Source organism: Sminthopsis crassicaudata, chromosome 3, assembly GCF_048593235.1.
Source record: "Sminthopsis crassicaudata isolate SCR6 chromosome 3, ASM4859323v1, whole genome shotgun sequence".
In the NCBI taxonomy this organism is placed as follows: Eukaryota; Metazoa; Chordata; class Mammalia; order Dasyuromorphia; family Dasyuridae; genus Sminthopsis; species Sminthopsis crassicaudata.
Genome location: NC_133619.1, coordinates 592,804,656 through 592,827,845, shown reverse-complemented (window position 1 = coordinate 592,827,845; position 23,190 = coordinate 592,804,656). Strand labels below are relative to the sequence as shown.

The window sequence follows — 23,190 nt, the reverse complement described above, 5'->3', positions numbered from 1 at the left end:
TCGGACGTGACGTCTGGTACAGTATCTGTCCCTGGCTCGTTGCCACACAACCAGCATGTTCCGTTTCCCCCCCTGTATTTGATATATTTTACACCATTTTTTCCTGGAATTAATTCTCCGCTGCCATGTAGGTAAAGCTGATTCTTCCCTTCTAGCGCAGTGTCTGCCTGTCTGTCTCTCGCTGAGGCCATTGGGGGTACGGGACTTGCCCAGGGTCACACAACTAGGAAGCTTTTAATGTCTGAGGTCACATTTGAACTCAGGCGGTCCTGACTGTGCTGGTGCTCTACCCACTGCCTCTCTCACTTTTCAATAGTATATTTTCCCCAATTACATGTAAAGATAATGTTCAACTTTTTGCGAGGCAGTTGGAGTTAAGTGACTTGCCCAGGGTCTTATAGCTCCTAAGTATTAAGTGTCTGAAGCCGAATTTGAACTCAGGCCCTCCAGAGCCGTGCTCTCTGAGCCATCTAGCCATTCATTTTTGTAAGATTTTGGATTCCAAATTTTTTTCTTTCTCCCTCCCCTCCTTGCTTCCTCTACAAGACAGCAAGCAATCCTATATAGGTTATACATGTACAATCATGTAAAACATGTTTCTCTATTTGTCATATCATGAAAGAAAACTCAGAAAAGGAAAAATCACAAGGAAGGAAAAGCAAGCAAACCAAAAAGGTGACAAGAGTATGCTGCGATCAGCGTTCGGTCTCCGTGGCTCATTCTCTGATGGGGGAGGGCATTTTCCATCCCAAGTCTATTGGAGCTGTCTTGGATCACTGTATTGCTGAGAAGAGCTTCCCCTTGCTGTTATTGTATACAGTGTTCTGGTTCTGTTCATTTCACTCAGCATCAATTCATGTAGGTCTTTCCATCAGCCTGCCCATCCTTTCTTTTAAAAAAAATTCCATCATATTCATATGGCATAACTTTTTTTTAATTAATAATTTTTATTATATATATATATTTTTTATAATATCCCTTGTATTCATTTTTCCAAATTATCCCCCCCTCCCTCTATTCCCTCCCCCCGATGACAGGCAATCCCATACATTTTACATGTGTTACAATATAGTCTAGGTACATTACATGTGTGTGAATATCATTTTCTTGTTGCACAATAAGCATTAGATTCCGAAGGTACATGCAACCTGGGCAGACAGATATTAGTGCTAACAATTTACATTCCCCTCCCAGTGTTTCTTCTCTGGGTGTAGCTACCTCTGTCCATCATTGATCAACTGGAAGTGAGTTGGATCTTCTTTATGTTGAAGATTTCCACTTCCATCAGAATACATCCTCATACAGTATTGTTGTTGAAGTGTACAGTGATCTCCTGGTTCTGCTCGTTTCACTCAGCATCAGTTGATTTAAGTCTCTCCAGGCCTCTCTGTATTCCTCCTGCTGGTCATTTCTTACAGAGCAATAATATTCCATAACCTTCATATACCACAATTTACCCAACCATTCTCCAACCGATGGGCATCCATTCATCTTCCAGTTTCTAGCTACAACAAAAAAGAGCTGCCACAAACATTTTGGCACATACAGGTCCCTTTCTGGTCTTTAGTATTTCTTTGGGATATAATCCCAGTAGTAGCGCTGCTGGGTCAAAGGGTATGCACAGTTTGACAACTTTTTGGGCATAATTCCAGATTGCTCTCCAGAATGGCTGGATTCTTTCACAACTCCACCAACAATGCATTAGTGTCCCAGTTTTCCCAGAGCCCCTCCAACATTCATCATTATTTGTTCCTGTCATCTTAGCCAATCTGACAGGTGTGTAATGATACCTCAGAGTTGTCTTAGTTTGCATTTCTCTGATCAGTAGTGATTTGGAACACTCTTTCATGTGAGTGGATATAGTTTCAATTTCTTCCTCTGAGAATTGTCTGTTCATATCCTTTGACCATTTATCAATTGGAGAATGGTTCGATTTCTTATAAATTAGGGTCAGTTCTCTATATATTTTGGAAATGAGACCTTTGTCAGAACCTTTGTTTTTAAAAATATTTTCCCAATTTGTTACTTCCCTTCTAATCTTGTTTGCATTAGTATTGTTTGTACAGAAAGTTTTTAGTTTGATGTAATCAAAATCTTCTATTTTGTGATCAATAATGATCTCTAGTTCTCCTCTGGTCATAAATTCCTTCCTCCTCCACAGGTCTGAGAGGTAGACTATTCTCTGTTCCTCTAATCTATTTATTATCTCACTCTTTATGCCTAAATCATGGACCCATTTTGATCTTATCTTGGTATATGGTGTTAAGTGTGGGTCCATATCTAATTTCTGCCATACTAATTTCCAGTTTTCCCAACAGTTTTTTCCAAATAATGAATTTTTATCCCTAATGTTGGTATCTTTGGGTTTGTCAAAGATTAGATTGCTATAGATGTACCCTTTTTTGTCCTTTGTATCTAATCTGTTCCACTGATCTACCGGTCTATTTCTTAGCCAATACCAAATGGTTTTGGTGACTGCTGCTTTATAATATAGCTTTAGATCAGGTACACTTAGACCACCTTCCTCTGAGTTTTTTTTCATTAGTTCCCTTGCAATTCTCGACCTTTTATTCTTCCATATGAATTTTGTTATTTTTTCTAGGTCATTGAAATAGTTTCTTGGGAGTCTGATTGGTATAGCACTAAATAAATAGATTAGTTTGGGGAGTATTGTCATCTTTATTATATTCGCTCGGCCTATCCAAGAGCACTGAATGTCTTTCCAATTATTTAAATCTGATTTTATTTTTGTGGCAAGTGTTTTGTAATTTTTCTCATATAATTCCTGACTTTTCTTTGGTAGATGGATTCCCAAATACTTTATACTCTCAACATTTGTTTGGAATGGAATTTCTCTTTGTATCTCTTGCTGTTGCATTTTGTTAGTGATATATAAAAATGCCGAGGATTTATGTGGATTTATTTTGTATCCTGCCACTTTGCTGAAATTTTGAATTATTTCTAGTAGCTTTTTAGCAGAGTCTTTGGGGTTCTCTAAGTATACCCTCATGTCATCATGGCATAACTTATGCAAACCCCCCCAACTGAGGGGCATCGGCTCAATTTCTAATTCCTTGCCACTACAAAAAGAGCTGCTATAAATATTTTTGCACATTTGTGTCCTTTCCCCTCTTTTATGATCTATTTGGGATACAGACCCAGTAATGGACTGCTGGATCAAAAGGCATCCCCAATTTTGTAGCCCTTTGGACACTGTTCCATATTGCTCTCCAGAATGGCTGGATCAATTTACAACTCCGCCAACAATGCATCAGTGTCTCTCTACAGTCTTGCAGGTAATTTGAAGCTAAATTACATTCCTCCTCCTCTTCCTTCTTTCTCTGCATCCTTCGGTTTCTTTGTCCATGTCTGTCTGTTTGTTCTCACTCTTCCTTTTCCACCACTCCTTACTTCTCAGTTGTCTCTCTTCAAAACTACACTCTGGATCCTTCTGGGGGGCATGACATCTTCTCCAATCAATGCAGTTTGGTCCTTTGTTTTCTTAGAGCACTAAAAACCTATTTAAAATTCAAACAAAAGGTTTCCAAAGTAACATCACTGTGGACCTCCCAGGGAATAACCAATCAGAAGCTGCTCCAGATTCAGTCTCCAATCAACTTTCACCTGATCCACCTACTGCCTCATAGAGCCCACTCATCACAAGCCACTTAATTATATTTTCAAATTGCTTCATGCAAATGTCTTGTCTCCTCAATTAGATTGTAAAGAACTTCAGGGCAGAACCTAGTCATCTTTGTAAAAGGTTTCTTTGAAGATTGGGCTAGAGCTAAAAGAGTTGTATTTTTAAATGACAAGATGTGCATTTTCATGTAGGAAACAGGAGGGAAGTTTGGGTACACAGATTCCCAGAGCTTTTTTATGGTCTTACAACTAGATTTCCAAGGGATTTTTTTTGGGGGGGTGGCATGGGAGAGTGGGACAGAGAAGGGGAAGGGAGCCAAAAATGAAACTGAGTCTTTGGAATCTCAGCCCAGTCTGGTCCATCCAGCTCAGCTCATCATCACCTGCTTCAGCCTCACAACCAGCTTTGCCTTCAGGGCTTTATGGTCAATGTTATTCCAAAGATGTGAGTTTAGTTTCGATGGTAGTGTCAATGGAATCTTTCACTAGAAGCTTCTGGGATAACTGGGTGACAAGCTGGCAAAACCAAACCAAAACCAACCCCCCCCCCATATCAGGTTCACCAAATCAGAAGGAGCTGACTGGAAGTTAATAATGATAGTAGTTGGTATTAATATTGTGTTTTGGGGCAGCTAGATGGCTCGGTGGTTAGAGAACCAGCCCAAGTTGGGGAAGCTGAGTTCACAGACCTCAGACAATTAGTAGCTGTGTGACCCCAGGCAAGTTTCTTAATCCTGTTTGCCTCAGTTTCCTCATCTGTAAAATGTACTAGAGAAGGAAATGGCAAGTATCTTGATCAAGAAAACTCTAAATTGAAGAGGGAACCCCAAAACTCTGAAAAATCTTTAAGGAGAAAACCTTTGATTCTGCGTCAGTGCCTCTACCCCAAGCACAAACAGTTTCATCTTTGTTATCTGGGTGGGGACCGCTCAGTCCCCAAAACCCATTGAATTCAATTCAAATTCTAACCCTGGCTGAAACCCAGCCAGGAGCCAACCTGGGACTCCACCCATAAGCCCCCTTCAGCTTGTAGCCAAAACCCCCTACTATAAAAGACCCAGACTGGAGCCCTCTCTTTGCAGAGGGTCTAAACATGCCAGCACCATGCCTGGCACCCCAAGGGTCTCTGCCCACTAGAATGTTTCCAGTGTCCTTTCTTAATCCTCACCTATTTTCTTAAACTAGACTTGAACCTTACTTCCAATCTCTATAATAAACCTCTTTTATCAATCTATGTTTTCGGGTCTGTAAATTCCTTTACAGAGAACTGCTTGCCCGTCACTAGACCTCATTTTTATTTGGGGACCCCACCCCACATCTAAACCTCATCAAAATGAGATCATGAAGAGCCAAGCACAGCTTAAAAAATGACTGAAAATAGTGCTTCAAGGTTGCAAAATATTGGACAACTACTTTTTGTCCTTTATAACAACCTTGGAAATGGCTAAGGAAGTGGAGGCAGGCAGAAGCAGAGTGACTTGTGCAGAGCCACCCAACTAGTGAGTCTGAGGTCCGGTTTAAACTCGGATCTCAATTCCTGGGCAAAAACTCTGCTCACTCTTGAACCTCATTTCCTTCAGAATTCCTCTAATTCCGAAGACTGATCCCTCTTCCATTTTCTGGTTCAAATACAACCATTCAGTTCTGTTCCCCCATTCTGCTGCAACTTTTTCCCATATGGATTGACCTGAATTGGCATTTTTGATGGGTTGGCAGTTCAGAATACAGAACAGGGACCTTCCCCCCCCCCCTTCTCAGCTTTGAATGTAAGCTCACTTATTTGAGTGTGGACCTCCCAGGGAATAACCAGTCAGAGGCTGCTCCACCTTCATTCTTGAGGAAGGAATTGAATCTCTTAGAGCTTTATTTGTAAAATGGGATACTAGTTACCAGCACAGGTTTGTGTGGCGAATCAAGAGATTGTACATAAAATCCTATGAAAACATCTAAGCACTACATAAATTTCACTATTACCAACCTATGTGTGGGCTTAAATGAGAGTTGTCAGCTGATAGGTTAGAGGGAACACTGTGACATTAAAATGGTGTTTACTAGACCTTGTGAAGATCAGTGGAACTAAGTGTTGGAATTGTCCATTTTCTGATATGCTGACCTCCTCCCCACGGAATGAAGCTAAATAAGCAAGGCCTCCTGGAGAACAGAAGGACCAATCCTGGGATTTGGGAAATCCTTTTTGGTCAGAATAAAGAAGACTAGAATATGGATGGAGGAAATTATGGACATCCAGAAGCTAGCGGTGCAGTCATGAGCCGCAACTTTTTAAAACCTCATTTTCTTCATCTGTAAAATGGGGGTGTCTGTACTTTGTGGGGAAGGTGAAATTATGTTTAATTTTTAGAAATGAAAAGGCTAAGTTTTTTCACTAGCAGAAATAACACCCACATTCTTTTCAGTAACAGCTGCCTACCTCCCTATGGTACAGTGAGGTTAGGTTGGGTGGTATTTAAGGTCTCACCTTAACTCGGTTTCCCATATATAGCCTCTGGATAAGCCAGACTAACTCCCTCAGGCACACAAACTCCCCAAATTTGACAAGGCTTTGGTTAAGAGACTGGCTGAGTGAAGTCAAGGGCAAACAGAGGGCCTAAGAACACAAAAGTAATTAGTTTCAAGCCTTTCAACAAGCTATTAAAAAGAGGTATTTTGGAAGCCAGGAGAGATTCTGAAAAGGAGCTGAACTTAAAGCTGGTGGGTTAATTCACTGAGTTTAGGGTCTTAGGCTGAACATAAGCACCTACATTCTGCAGAGGTCCTCAAACTACAGCCTGTGGGCCAGATGCGGCCCACTGAGGATGTTTATGCAGCCTGCCTACAGCAAAATCAGACCTGAAGTGAAGTTGGACCTAAACTCGTGTTAGTAAGGCATGCTTCCGGCACTGGGCTGAGGCTCCAACAGTCTGAGGGACAGTGAACTGGCCCCCTATTTAAAAAGTTTGAGGACCACTGTTCTACATTTTAAGGAGCAAAATGAAAAGATACTGCCTGTCATTTTCTAGGTCTGCCATGCAGTTGAAGAAAGGAAATGAAAAACAAAAAACATCAGAATCCTAGATCCCAATCAACTTGAGAAGATAGAAATGAGTACAGTGTCGCTAGCTTTTTCTTAATACTGGACTTGATGGGCTGTAATTCAAAGGTCTGGATTTAAACCCTGGCACTGCTGTTAATTTGTGTAAGCCCTCTCCATTTCCTTAATTGTAAATTAAGGAAATTGTAACAATAATAACTTCATAAGGGTATTTGAGGGGAAAATTGCTTTGGAAACCTTAAAGTGCTATAAAAGCCAGAGCAGTTATCCTAGAGGACTCAGAAATCCTTGTCAAAGACAAACCGGGGAACATTATAAGGACTAAAGCTAGTTGTGCCTAAAATAGCCTCAATAAAGACCCTTTTTCTAAATGTCTGGGCTTCAGGTTCATGAGAAGTAAGCTAAAAGGTAGCATTTGCTATTTAAATGACATGCTGAGATGTACCTGGGCCAGTATCTTAGAGCCAAGTTCTGCAAAAGTTATCTATACACAGCAGCTGTATTGTAGTCAACAGAGCAATGTATTTGGAGTCAAATGGTCTAGGTTCAAATCACAACTTTGCTACACACGTCATATCACATTATCATGAGGCCTTGATTTCCCCATCTATAAAATTAGTGGCTTGGGATTAAGGATTCTAAACTTTTGCGTCATGGTGGCAGTTTGGGGAAACACAAAGACATCTCAGAACCAGGTTTTTAAATACATAAAATACAAAGGACTAAAGGAAGTCAATGATAATAAAAGTTACCAAAATACTAAAAAACATGTCAACTGACCCCAGGTTAGAATTCCTGGATTGGATGATCTCCGAGGTCCCAATCCACTTCTAAATGCTATGATGGGGGAACAATTTTATAGACTATCAGTTTTATTTCACCAGGATGATGGATTCCCTTCCAAGGTCACTGATCCAGTACCGAGTTGACACTTTGACCTTAGCCTTCCTCTTCTAACAGTTGATTGCCATATGTGATGCTCTACTGTTCTCCTTTCACAGACACATATTACCATTCCTCCTCATTTTTTCTGCTCCCTCCCCCCAATTTACACCCTGGAGGGCTGACTTCTAGTGATGAGACTCTTGGAGCTTTGCTAGTTAGAATCATGTCTCAAAGTATTAGCCTTCAAGTAGGTCATACTTAAAGCCCTACCCAGGTTGCCAGACCCCCAACATGATGCTGTACCATTAACTTAATCTTCAAGAACACCAAGGAGCCAACTCTTTATCATGCTGAGGCATCTGAAGTGATGACATTGTCTTTATAGGAAGGAAAATACATAGGAGAAAAGATATGCTCCAGACATTTCCCCTAACACAAAAATTCCACTCTCTTGCTCCAAGTAATGCCTCTAAATACTTGCAGTCTTAACTTTTAAGTAAAATGTAATATAGAACAGTAAGGTTTGGAATGAAACAAAGTAAGGTTTGGAATGAAACAAAATAAACCACCCCAAAACATTATGACTGCAAGCAATTTTAATACAAAAATGTGTCTTGTTTTTAAACAGTTCATTGGTACAGTTTTTTGTTTCTGTCTCGGATAGAACCACGTGGGAGCATCAGACAGTGCCATGGTTGGTCAGAGCTGTAGAACAGCAGGGAACACACAGCAGCTTTGGACGGCTCCTCCAGCCTCCTCATGGTCACTCAGTTGATATTACCATTAGAAAACAAAATAAAAACAACAGAAAGTAAAGATACAAGTGAAACAGGACTTACTAGAGAGTGTGCTGGTGAGATTTCCTTATAGGACAAATGGGTTAGATTGTCAGCTTTCCAGATATGTTCTGGAGAAGCTGAATGACCATTTAAATAAATAGCAAAAAAGAGAGAAAAAAAAAAAAAAAAGCAGGTGAATAATTCTGAAACTCAAGACTTTGGGATCAGGACCATGGCTCTCTGCCCAAACAGGCCAGGATATTACCAAGCACGCTGCAGTCTTCTGATCCTCCTGTCCCAAGCAGGGCTTTCCCCAATAGGACTGTCTGCTTTTCCAGCAGCCTCAAGATGAGCCCTGTTAACAGTGTTCATGTGACTTTCAAACACTCAGTGACTGAGACAGTAAGTTTAAAGACAGCACTTTAATGGAACTTTTACTATAACATGTGCAAATCTTATTAATTCAAACTCCCCCTTTTCTTCGGCTAAAATCACAAAGTTAAAAACGATGGAAAAAACCAGCTGGAGGTGCCCTCCCTCTCCTCACGCTTTTGCTGCTTGAGGTGTCTTTGATTTACAAAAGGGAAAAAAAAAAAAAAAAAGAGTCCCTTCCACGCTGCAGGATGCTCTTTTTTTAAATATAATTTATCTTGCAGAGATAGCAAGTCAAGTTTATAAAGAAGATGCATTTAGGAATAATCCTAAAAGATAAAGCAGGTTCATAACCCTGCACCGCGCAGAAATCCTATTTATAGGCTTTTTTTTTCCTCCTTTAATACATGTTCACATCTTGACCTTTTTTACTTTTGTTTCTCAAACATTTCAGTTTCTGACCCTCCCCAGTCAGTACTGGGGTTTCTCAGAAGGCAAAGTTTATCTACATAAATATTCACATGAAAATAGTAACTTACAAAAAAGAAAAAAAAATAAGGCAGCTTCATAACACAATTATTCTTTTACACTTTTAACAATATAACTTCTCCCATTCAGAATAAATATACACCCAGCATACGGAGCAGGCTTAGAATCAGATGCAGGCTTGGTGGGGGAGCCGTTATCGCTTTGGGCCTGGAGTCCTGGGGGAAGCTGTGGTGGTTTTCTTGGACATGGTGGGGATTTTAGAAGGCTTCGTTAACCCTCGCCTGGAACTGCCTTGGCCCCCTGCTGTGCTGCTCTCAGATGTGTCTGAACAAGCCGACTGGGTCTCCAGAAGGTCAAAGTCAGAGGCATCACTTCCTCTTCGGCTGCTTGCTCGACTCCCTGTCCGGCTTCCAGCACGACTTGTGGGCCGACTGGTTGTCTTTTTTGGATCTGAAATTTATGAATGAAACCAATCAACATTTATTAAGTACTTACTATGTGCCAAAATGTGGCAAGAGACAGCTCCTGCTCTCACTGGGCTCGTGGACTAAGGGAGAGACAATGTGCCAACAAATATTTATCGATGAGCTATTTACACGACAAATAGGAAATAAGCAGAAGGAAAGCACTAGTATTATGAGGGTTGGAGAAGGTATCCTGTAGAAGGCAGGATTTTAGCTGGGACCTGTGTTTTGTGAAGGTGATTTCGTAGGATCACAGACTTAGAGTTAGAAGGGACCAAAGTCTTCAATGCCCTCATTTTATCGATGAGGAAACTGAACCATAGGGTGGAGAAGTGACTTGGCCAGAGTCACCCTTCTACCAAGTGTTGGGACCTTCCTGACTCAGGTCCTTCATGTCTCTCTCCAGCACTCATTCCTCACAACCACAACCCTTCCTGCTGGGAGCCTTGTCCAGCATTCTCTTTCTACTCAAACGAGTCCCTTAGCCATCCACTAGCTGGGGAATAGCCTTGGAGAGAAGACACTATCATGTGCACATCTTTCAGGGCACTGATTTCTTGGGTCCCCGTTCCTGGTACCCAATGACACAGGACCACACAGGATAATTTATTTCCTTCTGCTTATTTCCTGTTTGTCGTATAAATAGCTCATTGATAAATATTTGTTGGCACAGGTGTCATTTAGTTTAAGGAGCTAGAAATTTCTTTCTTTTTATCCAGTCTACTGTCACATGAATGGGAGAGACAGGGTTTATCACAAGAAACTATCAAGGGAGGAAAGCTGGATACAATCTGGGTGGAACTGGTGCTGTTGAGAGCAGAGAGTGGTTTTATTATCAACATGATGACCAATCCAGGAAGAGTTCCATTGCAGGTCAGCAATGAATTCTTTCTGACCCCTGGTGATCAGCTCGTGTAAGCGCATAAAGGTTTATCATTAGTGCAGCATTAGAGTTCATTGAACTTACCAGCCCGATTGGTTTTGGCACTGGTGGAGACTGGAGAAGAACTGTTGCTGGCATCCCCAGTAAGAGAAGTTCGGCTTGAATGAAAAGCCGGACGCTTCAATTTGCTGCCTGTGGACGGCATCACCTTTGGGAAAAAAGGACATTGTTACTAAATTCACTGATAGTGATGTGACTTAAAGAAGCATTTTTTTTTTTTTAAGCCTCTGCCATAGGATTTTTATTATAGGACTATCTTAAAAAGCAAATTAAAAGTTAAGGAAAACATTTTTTGGTTGTTGCTTCAAAAATATGCAATTTGATAATTTAGCAAATCAGAATTTTCTATCATTTTTACAGTTTCCATAAACATCCATGAGCAAACAGTTTAAAGTTTTCTCAGATTTTCAGGACCACATTAAGAATACTGTGGTTTAACTAAAAGGAGAAGGGGTTATGGAGGGGAAGGGACAATGGGAAGAAATTTTAAACCTTATAGGTCAAACTTCTTTGGTAAAAACCAGAAAATTTTCAGTTCAAAATGCCTTGAATGAAGTTAGACTTGATCAAGGAAAGCAGGAGAGTGGAAATGCCAGCAGACCAGGGGGCTGGCTCTAATGCTAAGTATCTAGCTGACTCTAGATCTGCTGTTTCACTCCTGTTGAATATCACTTTATGTGCAAAATGAGGATATTTGTCCCTATCCTGTCTCCAACACCCCAAAAAGAAGATGGCCATAACTGATATTTGAAAGGAAGAAATTACAAAATGTTCAGTTGCATTTAAAAATTCCAGACTGTACTAGGGAGGGAGTGGATATGCATTTAGATTTAAATGCCATTCTTCCTGCAACATGTTCTCAATATTATCCAAAACAAATTATTTAAATGTTTTCCAAGACTTTTAAGATGTTCATTTTATCAGAAGAGAAAAATAATCCAGCAGGACTTTTCTGGGTTATTGGTTTTTCTAATAAATCAAGAGAAAGTTGAAAAAAGCAGGTTAACCATATCAAGCCCTTGGAGCCAAGGTCCTCCAGTCTAAGTGGACAGAGAAGCCCCAGTTTCAGAAGCTGCCTTTTTCGTTGGCAACATTTCTAAGTCATATTGTCTTAGTATGACAGCAATCTGAAGTGTTCTTAATTCAATTCAATTTTGGCAAAGTGAGTTAGTTACAACATGACTATTATAGATTGTTCAGCTGCAATGGGCAAAGTCTTGATAAAATGAAACTTCAGCCACAAATTAAGTTTTCACCTACAGACTTAGTATTTGCACATTATTTTGAGTTTTAGACTTTCTTAGATTCTTGTGAAACTGGAGCACTAAAATAGGCAGGCAGCAGGATAAGCAGATCAACACCTGTGATTCAAGTGGCAGCTAATGATAAAAAATAAAAAGTTTGTGCTTTGGTTTAAACGGGGCAGATTTCCCAGATCAACCCCAAAGCCCAGTGAATGCCCAGGCCAGAGTTCCGAGATGGTTTCACTGAAATTCCTGACACAGGAAGCTGATGCTGCCTTAGCAGGAAATGCACATTTTGTGAAGAGAGAATTGTGAATTGAGAGAATCAGGTAAGGTATTTTTATTTCTCAAATGCTGCCATACCCAAAAAGTGTTCTGGTAGTTGAGTTATAGTGAATCAAATGGTTTGTGTATTCAGATCAAAATATAGTTAGACAGAATCAAAGTTGAGGCCCAAAAGATCTAGAGTAAGGTCAATATGGAGCCCAAAGCAATTTCCAGTGGCCTCCCTGGGCTGCTCCAAAGCTACAGGCCTTGGGGCCAGTGGAAAGCATGCCAAGGGGATCCATCCCAGGTGACATTAACTACTATATCATTAAAAGCAAGTTAAAAATCAAGTTATACATGCGTAATTGCAGAATTTCAGGTGTTAATAACTCGGCTCTTGATTGGGTGAACGGTTTTTTCATGAATGAACTTCATAAAAATATTATTAAAAATCACAGAATAAATGAAGCCATCAGAAATTGTAACTTTTTTTCTGGCAGTATTTTTAGTGTGATTGTAAAAGCTACTATTGACTTGGTTTTCTGTCATATAATCAGATTATGTGGATCAAATTTCTTTAAATCCGAGTTAGAAACTACTGAAAAACAGTTCCCTGTGTGAACTAGCCACAAGAGCAAGTGCTAGGAGAGGAGAAGAGAGGAGAGGAGAAGAGGGCCGCTGGCAGGTCAGGGAGAGAAGCCACTGGCCGCCTCCCCTCGGCACATTGGTCGTCAGCCAGAGACGCCATACTCTACCTCAAAACCGGGGAGCTGGAGGTCAGGAGGACCGCTGTCCCTGAGGGGGGTGCCAGCTTTACTGTTTACCAACCAAGGTTTGTCATAACAGCGAGAGGACTGATGTGGACTCTGTGGAATGGAAATCCAAAGGGGGGGTGGAATGGTTGGACATGGAACAGAATGGGGCCAAAATGGGACAGAAAAGCAAATAGAGGATCCTGAATTTTACAGAAATGGAGACAAAACCAAGAAGCATCAGTTGGTCTGGTGAGAGGAAAGATGGCAGCTCTTCTGCTGCAGACTCTGCAGCCACAGTCGGGAGGCAGAAGAGGATCTGTGGGCTGCAATGGGGAGGACGCAGGGAACAAGCAGAGTTCTGAACATGGTCTTGCAGGCCCAGCTCCTGGGGGTTGGGAGGCACTCGGTGAGGCAGCTTCCAGCCTGTTTCTAGCACATGGGCATGGTGCTTGGCAGCCCCGAGGAAGAAGGCAGGGCGGCCCGCTATCATGCCCAGAACTTACCTTGGCCCCACTGGCAGGGGTTGCTGGAGAAGATGGCATCGAGGCACAGCTGTGGTTACTCTGGCTGGCACTGGAGCTAGATCGGGTAGGGGAAGCTGCTCTGGAAGATGGCTTGGACCTTCGACCCCGGGATCGGAAAGGTGTCATTCCCTGAGACACACCCTCAGGTAAGATGAATTTCTCCCTAAGTTCTATATTAGTTCTGCCTCGTGCTTTAAAAAAAAAAGGGAGGGTGTGAATAGAATAGAACACACACAAACACAAACAAAAATTAATCTTGAACATTTTCCTGATTCCTATGACAATACTCAACCAATTAAATCTTAGGCATCGCTGATGCATGCAATATTGTTAGAGGAAAATCCCACCCTTTACTGAAATTTTTCTTATCAGCATTCTCATCCATTACAATCAGGCATCCTTATTACTGGGTTTCCTTGGAGGGGTCTATATATACTTTTCCTAAAATGTTATTTCCCAAAGTAGGGTGGAAATGTATTGAATACCACTATCCAAAAGAAATGAGAAAATGCTAGTTTGTCATAGTGCCAAGGGAAAACATACTACACTGTGACAAACTAAATAACCCCTTTCTCTTTCTTGAAACACATGTATTATCTACTCAAAATTTTTTTCACAATATTAAAATAGAGAAATGTAGACTTAATATCCTTCACCAATGGTGTCAAGCTCAAATAGAAACAACAGATCCCTGTGAGGCACATTGAGTTAGAAAACTATAAATTCACATTATCTCTGTTGTACTGCAATGCTATTCTGTCAAATTAACACTTCTCAGTTTGGTTCCGCCTCACTCAGGAAACCTGAGTTATACTGCATTTAATACCTCTGGTTTTCACAGTTTGGATTCAGATAATGGTAGGACTCAAGAAAGCAGGATTTTCATTAAAAAAAAAAAAAAATTTTTTTTTTTAAACATGAAGATATTTCAGACAGATCAGCACACAGTCACTTATTTAAGGAATTACCAAGTATATTCATGGAGCAAAGAGAAGCCCTACACATAATTTGTTTGCTGGAAAATATGTGAAAGCCAAATATTCAATGTGAGGAAAGACAGAAGAAGCGACACTGAGTGGAGGGGGGCTTGGACAAAAGCCGTCTCCATCCTAGTACTGCCAACAAAATCGGGAATCAATTTGTTAAAAAGCAACTAGTTTAGTTGAAGAAAATCTTTAAAAAAGGAAAAGTGTGACTGGCTTTTAGGAGATGAAGGAGCCTCCTGGTCTTTCCCTTTGTCTATTTGTTTCTTCCTAAATATGCCAAGATCAGCACTATGATATGGCAGAAAGAGTTCTGGTTGTGAAGTTAAGAGAACTGGGTTCAAATGCTGCCCCGGACACTTGCTATCTATGTGGCCATGGGCAAATCACCAAATGTTTCATAATCTCACTCGTGATCCTACTATCTGTATTATATCTCCCACAGGGCTGCTGGGAGGATTGATAGAATGATGGAAGAGTCTTGGATTTGGAAGTCCAAGATGATGGTTCACATGGTCACCTTTAAGGCCTCTGGGCCTGAATGTATAACTGGGCTTGTTCTGATTGATCTTGAGGTCCTCTTTCTACTTCAGATAGTTTAAGAAAAGGGCTTATTAGATGTTCCTTTCTTGTCCATATACTTTTCATTTTCTATAATCTCTCTTGGATAATACCACTTATTCTTCCACTTTTCTGCCCAGACTCAAAGCACTTAAACATACTACTCATTCTGGTGTTTGTCACCACAGTTTTGACTGTGTGTCCTCTCTGTCTCTGTCTGTCTCTCTCACACGCTGGACATGAGAAGTTAGAGGACCTGGGTTCAAATCCTAGCTTTGTTGCTTATTACCTAAGATGATACTGGGTGACTAACTTCACCCTACTGGGCCTCCCACTGTTTGAGTTCCATACATCAATAATTTTTGTATGGTCTGTGAAAGTTACAAAAATCCAAATGGCCCTAGGCAAAAAAAAGTTTGAGGAAAGAATGCTATGGATACAAGTTAATCAGGTAATGAAAGAAATGATAATCAGGATGACAAGAGTCTAAAGATTAGGTTTTTTTCAGAGAAAACAGTGATCTCTGTCAGAGGCCTCTCTTCTACTTGCAGCTCACCTAGACCTATCCTTGGTGGGCAGTATTTCATGCACCAAAACCATTACTTTTCTATTATTCTTACTGCAATGTCAGTTTCAAGTGACAGATTATCCTTAATAGTCCAGGATATCTACATCTTAAAAGAGAATATTTGAGGAGGTAACACAAAGAAATGGCTCTGAAGGTTGACATATATTACTTGCAATTAAAAATAATCTTTTATTGTGAAGAGACAATAAGAGTTCAAAGAGAAAGGAAAAGATTTTCAGGAGCTAAAGGAAAGGCAAGTAGGAGAGAAGCTGATGACAAATGTTCTTGAGTCTCAGTCAAAAATACCAGAATCAGATGACATGAATACCAGAAGCAGGCAATCAACTCTAGGGGTAGAGATAGGAGGAAGAAGTGGAGATTAGAAGAACAGACCAAGCCAGACCCCACCATCTTATCTTTACGTGTGAGTGACCCAGTCTTTATATTCTCAATGAAAGTACTAAATGTTTTAGAAACTGATAGGAGCTAATGTTATTTGGAACAGCACACCACTGGGTGTGGCGTCACGTTATTTTTTTTATACCTTTACTCAATCTTATACTCTCCAAGTATGTGGTAAGTGCCTCTTGTATAAGATATTTCAGAAAGTAGAAGTTGTATGTTCTTGAAGATCTTGAAAGACTCCACTATATAGGTGACCCAAAGGTGAATGGAATGCACATGAGTAAAGTGCAAGCAAAATGAGTATTTCTAATTAGGAACCAAGCACAGTAAGTGGTACATGGCTAGAAAAATGTGTGATCAAAGGATATGGGCTAATCACATAGCAAGGAATAACAAATACAAGTGTGACTGATAGTCATGAAATGTAAAATAATCTAGAAGAAGGCCTCATCTTCTGTGGTCATCATGGGCAAAGGTCAGGAGATTCAGAACAAGAAAGCATTTCAGAGCTTATCTAGCTCAATGTCAAATTCAGTGAACATAAGTTTGTTGGCTCCAGGATTAGCTCTTTCCGTTGAACTCCACATGAGACAGGAAGACATGTCAGATTTGCAATGACAGAAAGTTCTCACACTGATGAGTTTGAGGATTATTAAAGTACAGATATAATTATGCCAATGAATTCAAGGATGGATCTTTCAAAGTAAAGTGTTAACATATTTGCAAATAACAATAGTGTGTTTCAATTCTGAATTCAAGTAGGGATGACACAAGGGACAGAGAAGGGAAATGTGTTGACAAAACCTAAGATGTTCAAAAATCATTGCTGGCCCATCTGGAATCCTTAATATGAATTCTTAAAAACCCTGTGACTTTGGGGTGCACATAAGGGAAAATAAGTACTATAGATGCTGAATTTGAATAATGACCTCATACTTGCATCCACTTTCTCTGGAGTAGTAGTAATCAGTTGCAGAAAAATTATATAAAGATAGAATCTTAGAATTAGAAGAAACCTCAAAATCCCCCCTAATGTTAATCATTTAACACTCAACAAACACTTATCAAGTGTTTACTATGTGTCAGGGATTCCTACCTAAAATGTGAATTCCTTCTATAACATAATGCATGTATGTGCGTACATACAAATACATATATACATATGCACACATATATACATCATCCCAGGCACTCTTACCAAAGAAAACTACATAATCTCAACCCCAAATTTAAGTCTTTTGTCCCAGACCCAATTAAAAGTTGACATTACCATACCAAGATGTCAATGCCAGGAGGCTTGTCTCACTGGCAAGCTTTATTGGCAAGGGTACCTATTCTAATGAAATATTTTGGAGCTAAACAAGTATATGTTAATTGCTACTCAGTTTGAGATGGCTATAGCTGAAACTTTTCCCAAGAGAACAAATCACATAGAAGATCTGCCCACCTTAATGCAGCAGCCTTGTCATCTAAGGCTCAAAAAACCCTATCCTATTGGTTCAGTCCTCACAAGTGAAGGGAAGGAAGCAGGGCCTGCATAAGATCTGTTGACAGTCCCCAAACAATGTCCTGTTTACACGATCCCCAGGTATTTTACTATGTTCCATCCTAGTCCTCAGTTGTAGATACTTTGTATGTCTTTTCCTATAAATCTCATCTATCATTGATAAAAGGGTTGTATCATTTTTGTTAATCCCTTTCTCAGGTGGTATCACTAATAAAAAGGCTGTAAGGCTGCTAAAAAAGGGTCCTGGGTTAGAAACAATACAATCTGTAACATTTCATTATTTCACTCCATTGAGGCCATACTTCTGTAGCAATATATTTCTCAAAAGAAAGACAAACTTGGAATATTCAGTGGAGAGAAGGTAAATAGGGTGATCAGATGATAAGGTCACACAATTAGCATTAAATATCAAGTTCTGTCACGCTGGAATCCAATAGACCCTGGAAAGATTTTTTGGTCAGGCCATTCTAATAATTGCCAGATTTCCCAAGCTCTTTATGTGACTAAGGCTTGGTTCCAGATTTGTTGATTTTTTTCTATAAAACCCCTGAGGTGTTTAGGGGTTTTAAGGTTAAAGATAAGCAATGTCTCCCTAAACCTTTAGGAACTTCTGTCAATCACTCCATTGTTACTGACTCCCCTTGATGAAAACCTAGGTGTGTCAGCTGTGAGTTTTTCTTCTTCACCTCTCACAGTCACTTACCAAGGGTTAAATATTCTGCCCCTGCAGCACTGCTGCCATCCAGGTTTTCTGTCTATCTTCTTTCTCTCTGCTGTTACCACTCATAGTGGAGGCTCTCATTTCTGCCTGACTGGATGATTAAATGGCCTTCTCTCTCTAATTCCTCCTTCATACCAATGCTAGATTAATTTCACCTTTTCAGTGATTGGGTCATTCTTTTGATCAAAAATGCCTATAACTGCTTCACTTAGCATTCAAGACCCCCCTTCCCTCACTGTGATGCTGCGCTACCTTCTGGGTTTTATTTCACACTGTTCCTCATCAGCTACTAGTCAGATCAAGTATGGGGTCCACTGAAGAGGTCCTGACTTGCCCTGCTTCCACACTTGCTCATTCTGTCCAAATCCCTAGAACATCTTTTTTTCTCCCTTAACAACTAGTTAATTTCCTAAGTTATCTTTTAAAATTCAACTCAAACACTGCCCTCTAATCACTTCCTTCATGCCTCACAAGGTACTTTATTCACACGTTTCTTATTCTCTTATCATGTATTACTTTGTAATAAATTTGTCTCCTCCTCATCTCCCTCCCTCCCCCTACTTCTTATCCCTTCTTCTGAACTGTGAATTTCATGAGGGCAGATCTGGTGCCTCAGCTCTGAGCAGTATTCTACCAATAGGAGATGATTCATAAATACACAATGAATTAAACTGAATTTCTTTGGTGTCCCTATTTTGATCTCAGAATGCCAGAGGCGGCTAGCCAAGTACTCTGCTCTTGGATACTGTTCCTTCAAGAAGAGTCTACATTTACTTCTCAAGCATGCAGATATTAAATAGAGGCAACCCAAATGCCACAGAGAGTAACTTTTGGGCTCTTCCAATACAGACATATACATTATCTACAAAAAGAGAGATGATGGAAAGATAAGCTTTACTTAGTGGAATCATTTGGAAAGGAAGGAGTGAGGTTATACTTCTCACAAATGTGAGAAATTCAATACTGTGCCTGATTTTGCCTAAAGGGAAGTTCAAGAAGTACTTGTTCCAAGAAAAAACAAACCCAACATTGTTTGACCATGGGCACTACTGATCCAGGATGCCAAGTGAAAACAAGAGAAACCAAGCCATCATGGATACATTCCAGAGTTCTTCATTTGAAAGATCTCTCAACTCCTCCTCCTCCATCCCCTCTAAATGCTCCCAACAGTATTCAGTCATATCACATGGGAAACATTGACCCTTAGTTCTATTATCAGTCAAAAAAGGTATCAATGTTTTCAATTTAGCAAGTGGGGCCAATGTGAAAGGAGACATTTTGGCCTCTAAGCTCCCCAGAGAATGAATCCCAATGGCCCTGCCTTCACTGTAATCCTGAGTGCGCTGCCAGCCAAAAAGAGGCAAGAAAGCTGCCACTGTGCCATGTTGTTCATGCACCAAGGCAGCCAAAGGAGCAAAGCTTGGCAGATGAGTGACGATGAAACTAAAAGGCCAACCTAAGGGAGACTGACTGGCCACCGAAGTGCTGGAGTCGGAGCGCTTTATCTTACTTCCAGGGTGGTGCACTGAAATAGAACACACACGTACAAAGAAATCTGCAGACAGAGCTGGTCCAGAAGGGGCAGAAGCTGTAAAAAGAGCAGGGCAGGAGGGGTCTTGCACACCCACATGCAGCTCTGTCATTGGGCTAGACGACGAGAGTCCCCCACCCCCCAACACCACAACAGCAGCTGCCAGCGAGAGAACCTACAGTGTGAGGAGCCTCGGGGCGCCTGGGCCTACTGCTGCAAAGGCTTATTCGCCACCTCAGGAAAACAGGCTCATCCACCCAACAGGAGCAGGAGCTCTTTGACCCACAGAAAGACCAGAGTCCCACACTCGCCAAGCTTCAAGCAGACAGGAAGGTCATCAGGCCAGCAGAAAGAAATTACAGGGAAAGATGTTTCAAACAATAGGAAAAAAAACCTAAGTGGCTTTATCAGGCTCTCTCCTAAGCAGGTGCTAATTAGACAGCCTAAAATGAGATTTCCTGAATGGGAAATTCACTCTCTTTATTAACATGTCACAATTAATTCTTTGAAAGCCCATTTCTTGCCCTCTTTCCCAGAATCACAAGTGGTAATAGTGGGTAACCTGGAAAGTTTAAAATCAAAAAGAAACAAAATAAAAACAAAAACATGTCCAACAGGTAAAAAAGAACTCTGATGTGCATGTTTATCTCCTACACAATCTCTTCCTAGGGTCTTTACCTCGGCAGGGATCATTTTTCACTAAAAATTCATCCAGGGCCATCCATCCTCCACCAACTCGGACCATGACGGTACTGCGCAGAATACGGACCAGCCGCAGTTGCTGGGAATCTCCAAACTGTAGAATTAATACAGAATTAGTTGAATAAAAAAGAAGTAAACAGGGCAATAGTCTCTTTTCAAAGTAGACTGTATCCAGGCAGATATTCCAAGAAAAGTAGCTTTAGTTTGAAATATTAGCAAAGATGCAGCCTCTTATTTCTTAGTTTTCCAAAAAAGGAATGTTTAAAATGGGTTTAAAAAAAAAATCCAAACCAGAAACATCACAGTTTCCTTCTTGTGAATTAGCCCTTTCATATAAAGTTAAGTTTTGATGTCCAAAGGAACAGATGGGCAGAAATATCTACAGTTTGATTTCTTTAAAGATTCAATCCACATTCTGTGACAGGAATTTTTTCTCATTTACTCCTAATAGAGGACAGGCAGGTGTGAACTGCATGATGGCTGCGCTGCTGGCTCCTGGATACAGTGCACTGTACAGAGAAACACACAACTGTGGTATTATGCTTTAGGAATCCATGCCTTTGCAAGCACCTTCAGCCCTGAATCTCCTTGGGGTCCCAGAAGTGATGCCACCAGCAAGAAAGCTGCACCAGCAGAACCAATAACCAGTTAAAGATGCTTACAGAAAAGTTCAGTTGCAGAAATTTAAAGCCTTTCAAATCAGCAATGCTTATTCCAAGGAATATGTTCTTTAGTCATTTTGGGAGCTCTGAAGTTTCACACCATTATTAAGAGTGACTTTAGAAAAAAAGATTTAGTATTTCTTCCTCTAAGATCACAAAAACTATCGTGGGACCCATTTTCTTTTAGGCTTTGTATCAATTGAGGTTTTTTTTTTTTGTTTGTTTGTTTTTTTGTTTTTTTTAAAGAATATTTAGTTCTTTTCTTCCTACACACTTCCTGGTCCTATTTTCCCTTGATGTCTTGGTTCTTTGTAGTAGGTTAAATGACCACCTCCAAAATATAGGAAGACACAACAAATGACATTCTATCTTCTATCTCTGCACCTTTGTACAGGTTATTCTAAGAGCCTGGAGGTGCTCCCTCCCTTCTCACATTCCTCCTAGCTTTCTGCAAAGATCTGTAAAAAGTGCTGTTTCCTACAGGAAGTCTATTCTGATACCTCCCTGCTTCCCTTTCCCCCTCTCCCCCTTCCCTCCCATCCCAATCAGGTTGCTGACCCTTTCACCCTCTGAAAATTTCTATTTACTAGATGTATTTCAATTTAATTTTCTGAGCAAATGTTTTTCCTCAAAAGAATTTAATGTCAAGAGAAATGATTATTTTTATTTTTTTTTAATCCCCTGTGCCTTACACAAACATTTATTATGTGCCTAATATGTCCTGGCGTGCTGAGCCCTAGAAATACAAAGATAGTCCCTGCCCTCAAAAAATTTAGTTGGGACTTGGAAAAGCCAGGGAAATCAGTAGGCAGAAATCATCCCAGGCATGGGAGGCCAGAGAAAATGTCTAGAGATAGAGGGTCTTATTTAAGGAACAGCCAAGTAGTCAGCACCACAAGAATGAAGAATGGGGTGGGGGATAAAAAAATTGGAAAGACACATGGGGACCAGGTTATAAAGAGCTTTCAGCATCAGACAGGATTTTGTATTTGGTCCTGGATACTAGGGATACTTGGGGGGGAGGAGAAGAAAGCATCAAGGTTATACTTGTATTTTAGGAATTACTTTGGCTATCAAGTGGAGAATGAACTAAAGGAGGGAGTGGATATATAATAAGTATTAGTTAAATGGAAGAGAATACTATGATTCACAAGGTTAATAAAAGCCCAGAGTAAGATTCAGGACCATTGTTGAAGAAGTGAGATTCCTCAATTAAGAGACTTGAGAGGATTCCTTCCGGAGTACAGAATGGAGGAAAGACACAAGAACTTGTGTCTTTCAGAAGGAGAACTTATATTGACTGCTAATGTCACTTAAATAAAATTAAAAATTTATTAAAGATTTCAGAAAGAAAGGCATTATTTCTATCAAAATCATTCCCCTACATTTTTGTATCTGGGCTCCATCTCCAGCTAAAATGAATATTCTGAGTTCTGAGATCTCTTCCAGCACTGACATTCATTGCTACAGTCTTAGGTTCTATGTAGTTTTGCTTTTCTCTTCCCTAAACTCTTATGTCTCCTTTAGTTCTGTCATCCTATGTTCTAAGGTCCCTCTCCCACCCCCAGACCCTGCTGTAGATGAGTCTGTGCTTTCTTATTTCCCACTTTTTTTTTTTTTGGTTCCAATGGAGAGAACACTGCATTCCACAAAGAGATGTCCCCCTGGCCCAATTTATTTGACATTATTATTTGCAAGTGCTGTTTTTTCACCTTCTAATTTCTTTTGCATAGGTATTAGCCTGGCTCTGCATAAGCCAGGGAACAATTTACATTTATAAAATATTCTGTGCTCTTTAAAATTTCCATTATTCTGTCATCTCACCCCTCCATATCACCATAGTATCTTTAGTTTGTCAGGCTGACCAAATAAAAATCAACCTTACAATGTCACAGCACTCCTCTGAAGATGATTAAAGAAGGCTTCTAAGAAAACTAATTTTTTTCTATTAAGATATAAAATTTAGGGTAATCAAGTCAACCTTCAATTTGGTTTTATTGATCATAGTTGGACATAATCACATATGGACATAAGTTATCATGCAATGTATATAAATTGATATCAGATCTCTTCGGGAAGCCATGAGAGATTAAAGTTATCCAATTGGTAGAAGAGAATGCATTTCTTCTTCCTACAT

The 23,190-nt window shown here is 40.3% G+C and overlaps 1 protein-coding gene across 8 annotated transcripts in view; it reads right to left on the bottom strand.

The window, feature by feature from the left end:
- Positions 1-8,758: 8,758 nt before the first annotated feature.
- The window catches only part of MACF1 (microtubule actin crosslinking factor 1), a 255,446-nt gene continuing 241,014 nt past the window's right edge, over positions 8,759-23,190 (bottom strand). For 6 of the 8 annotated variants that reach the window (XM_074305230.1, XM_074305222.1, XM_074305223.1 and 3 more), the window contains 5 exons: positions 20,368-20,485; positions 13,393-13,604; positions 12,890-13,000; positions 10,648-10,771; positions 8,759-9,666 (listed from right to left, as the gene is read on the bottom strand). In XM_074305230.1, the coding sequence (XP_074161331.1) occupies positions 9,410-9,666; positions 10,648-10,771; positions 12,890-13,000; positions 13,393-13,604; positions 20,368-20,485 (822 nt within the window). In that variant the 3' untranslated portion in view covers positions 8,759-9,409. The remainder of the gene's footprint in view (positions 9,667-10,647; positions 10,772-12,889; positions 13,001-13,392; positions 13,605-20,367; positions 20,486-23,190) is intronic. The other 2 variants (XM_074305225.1, XM_074305226.1) reach the window with 1 other exon arrangement.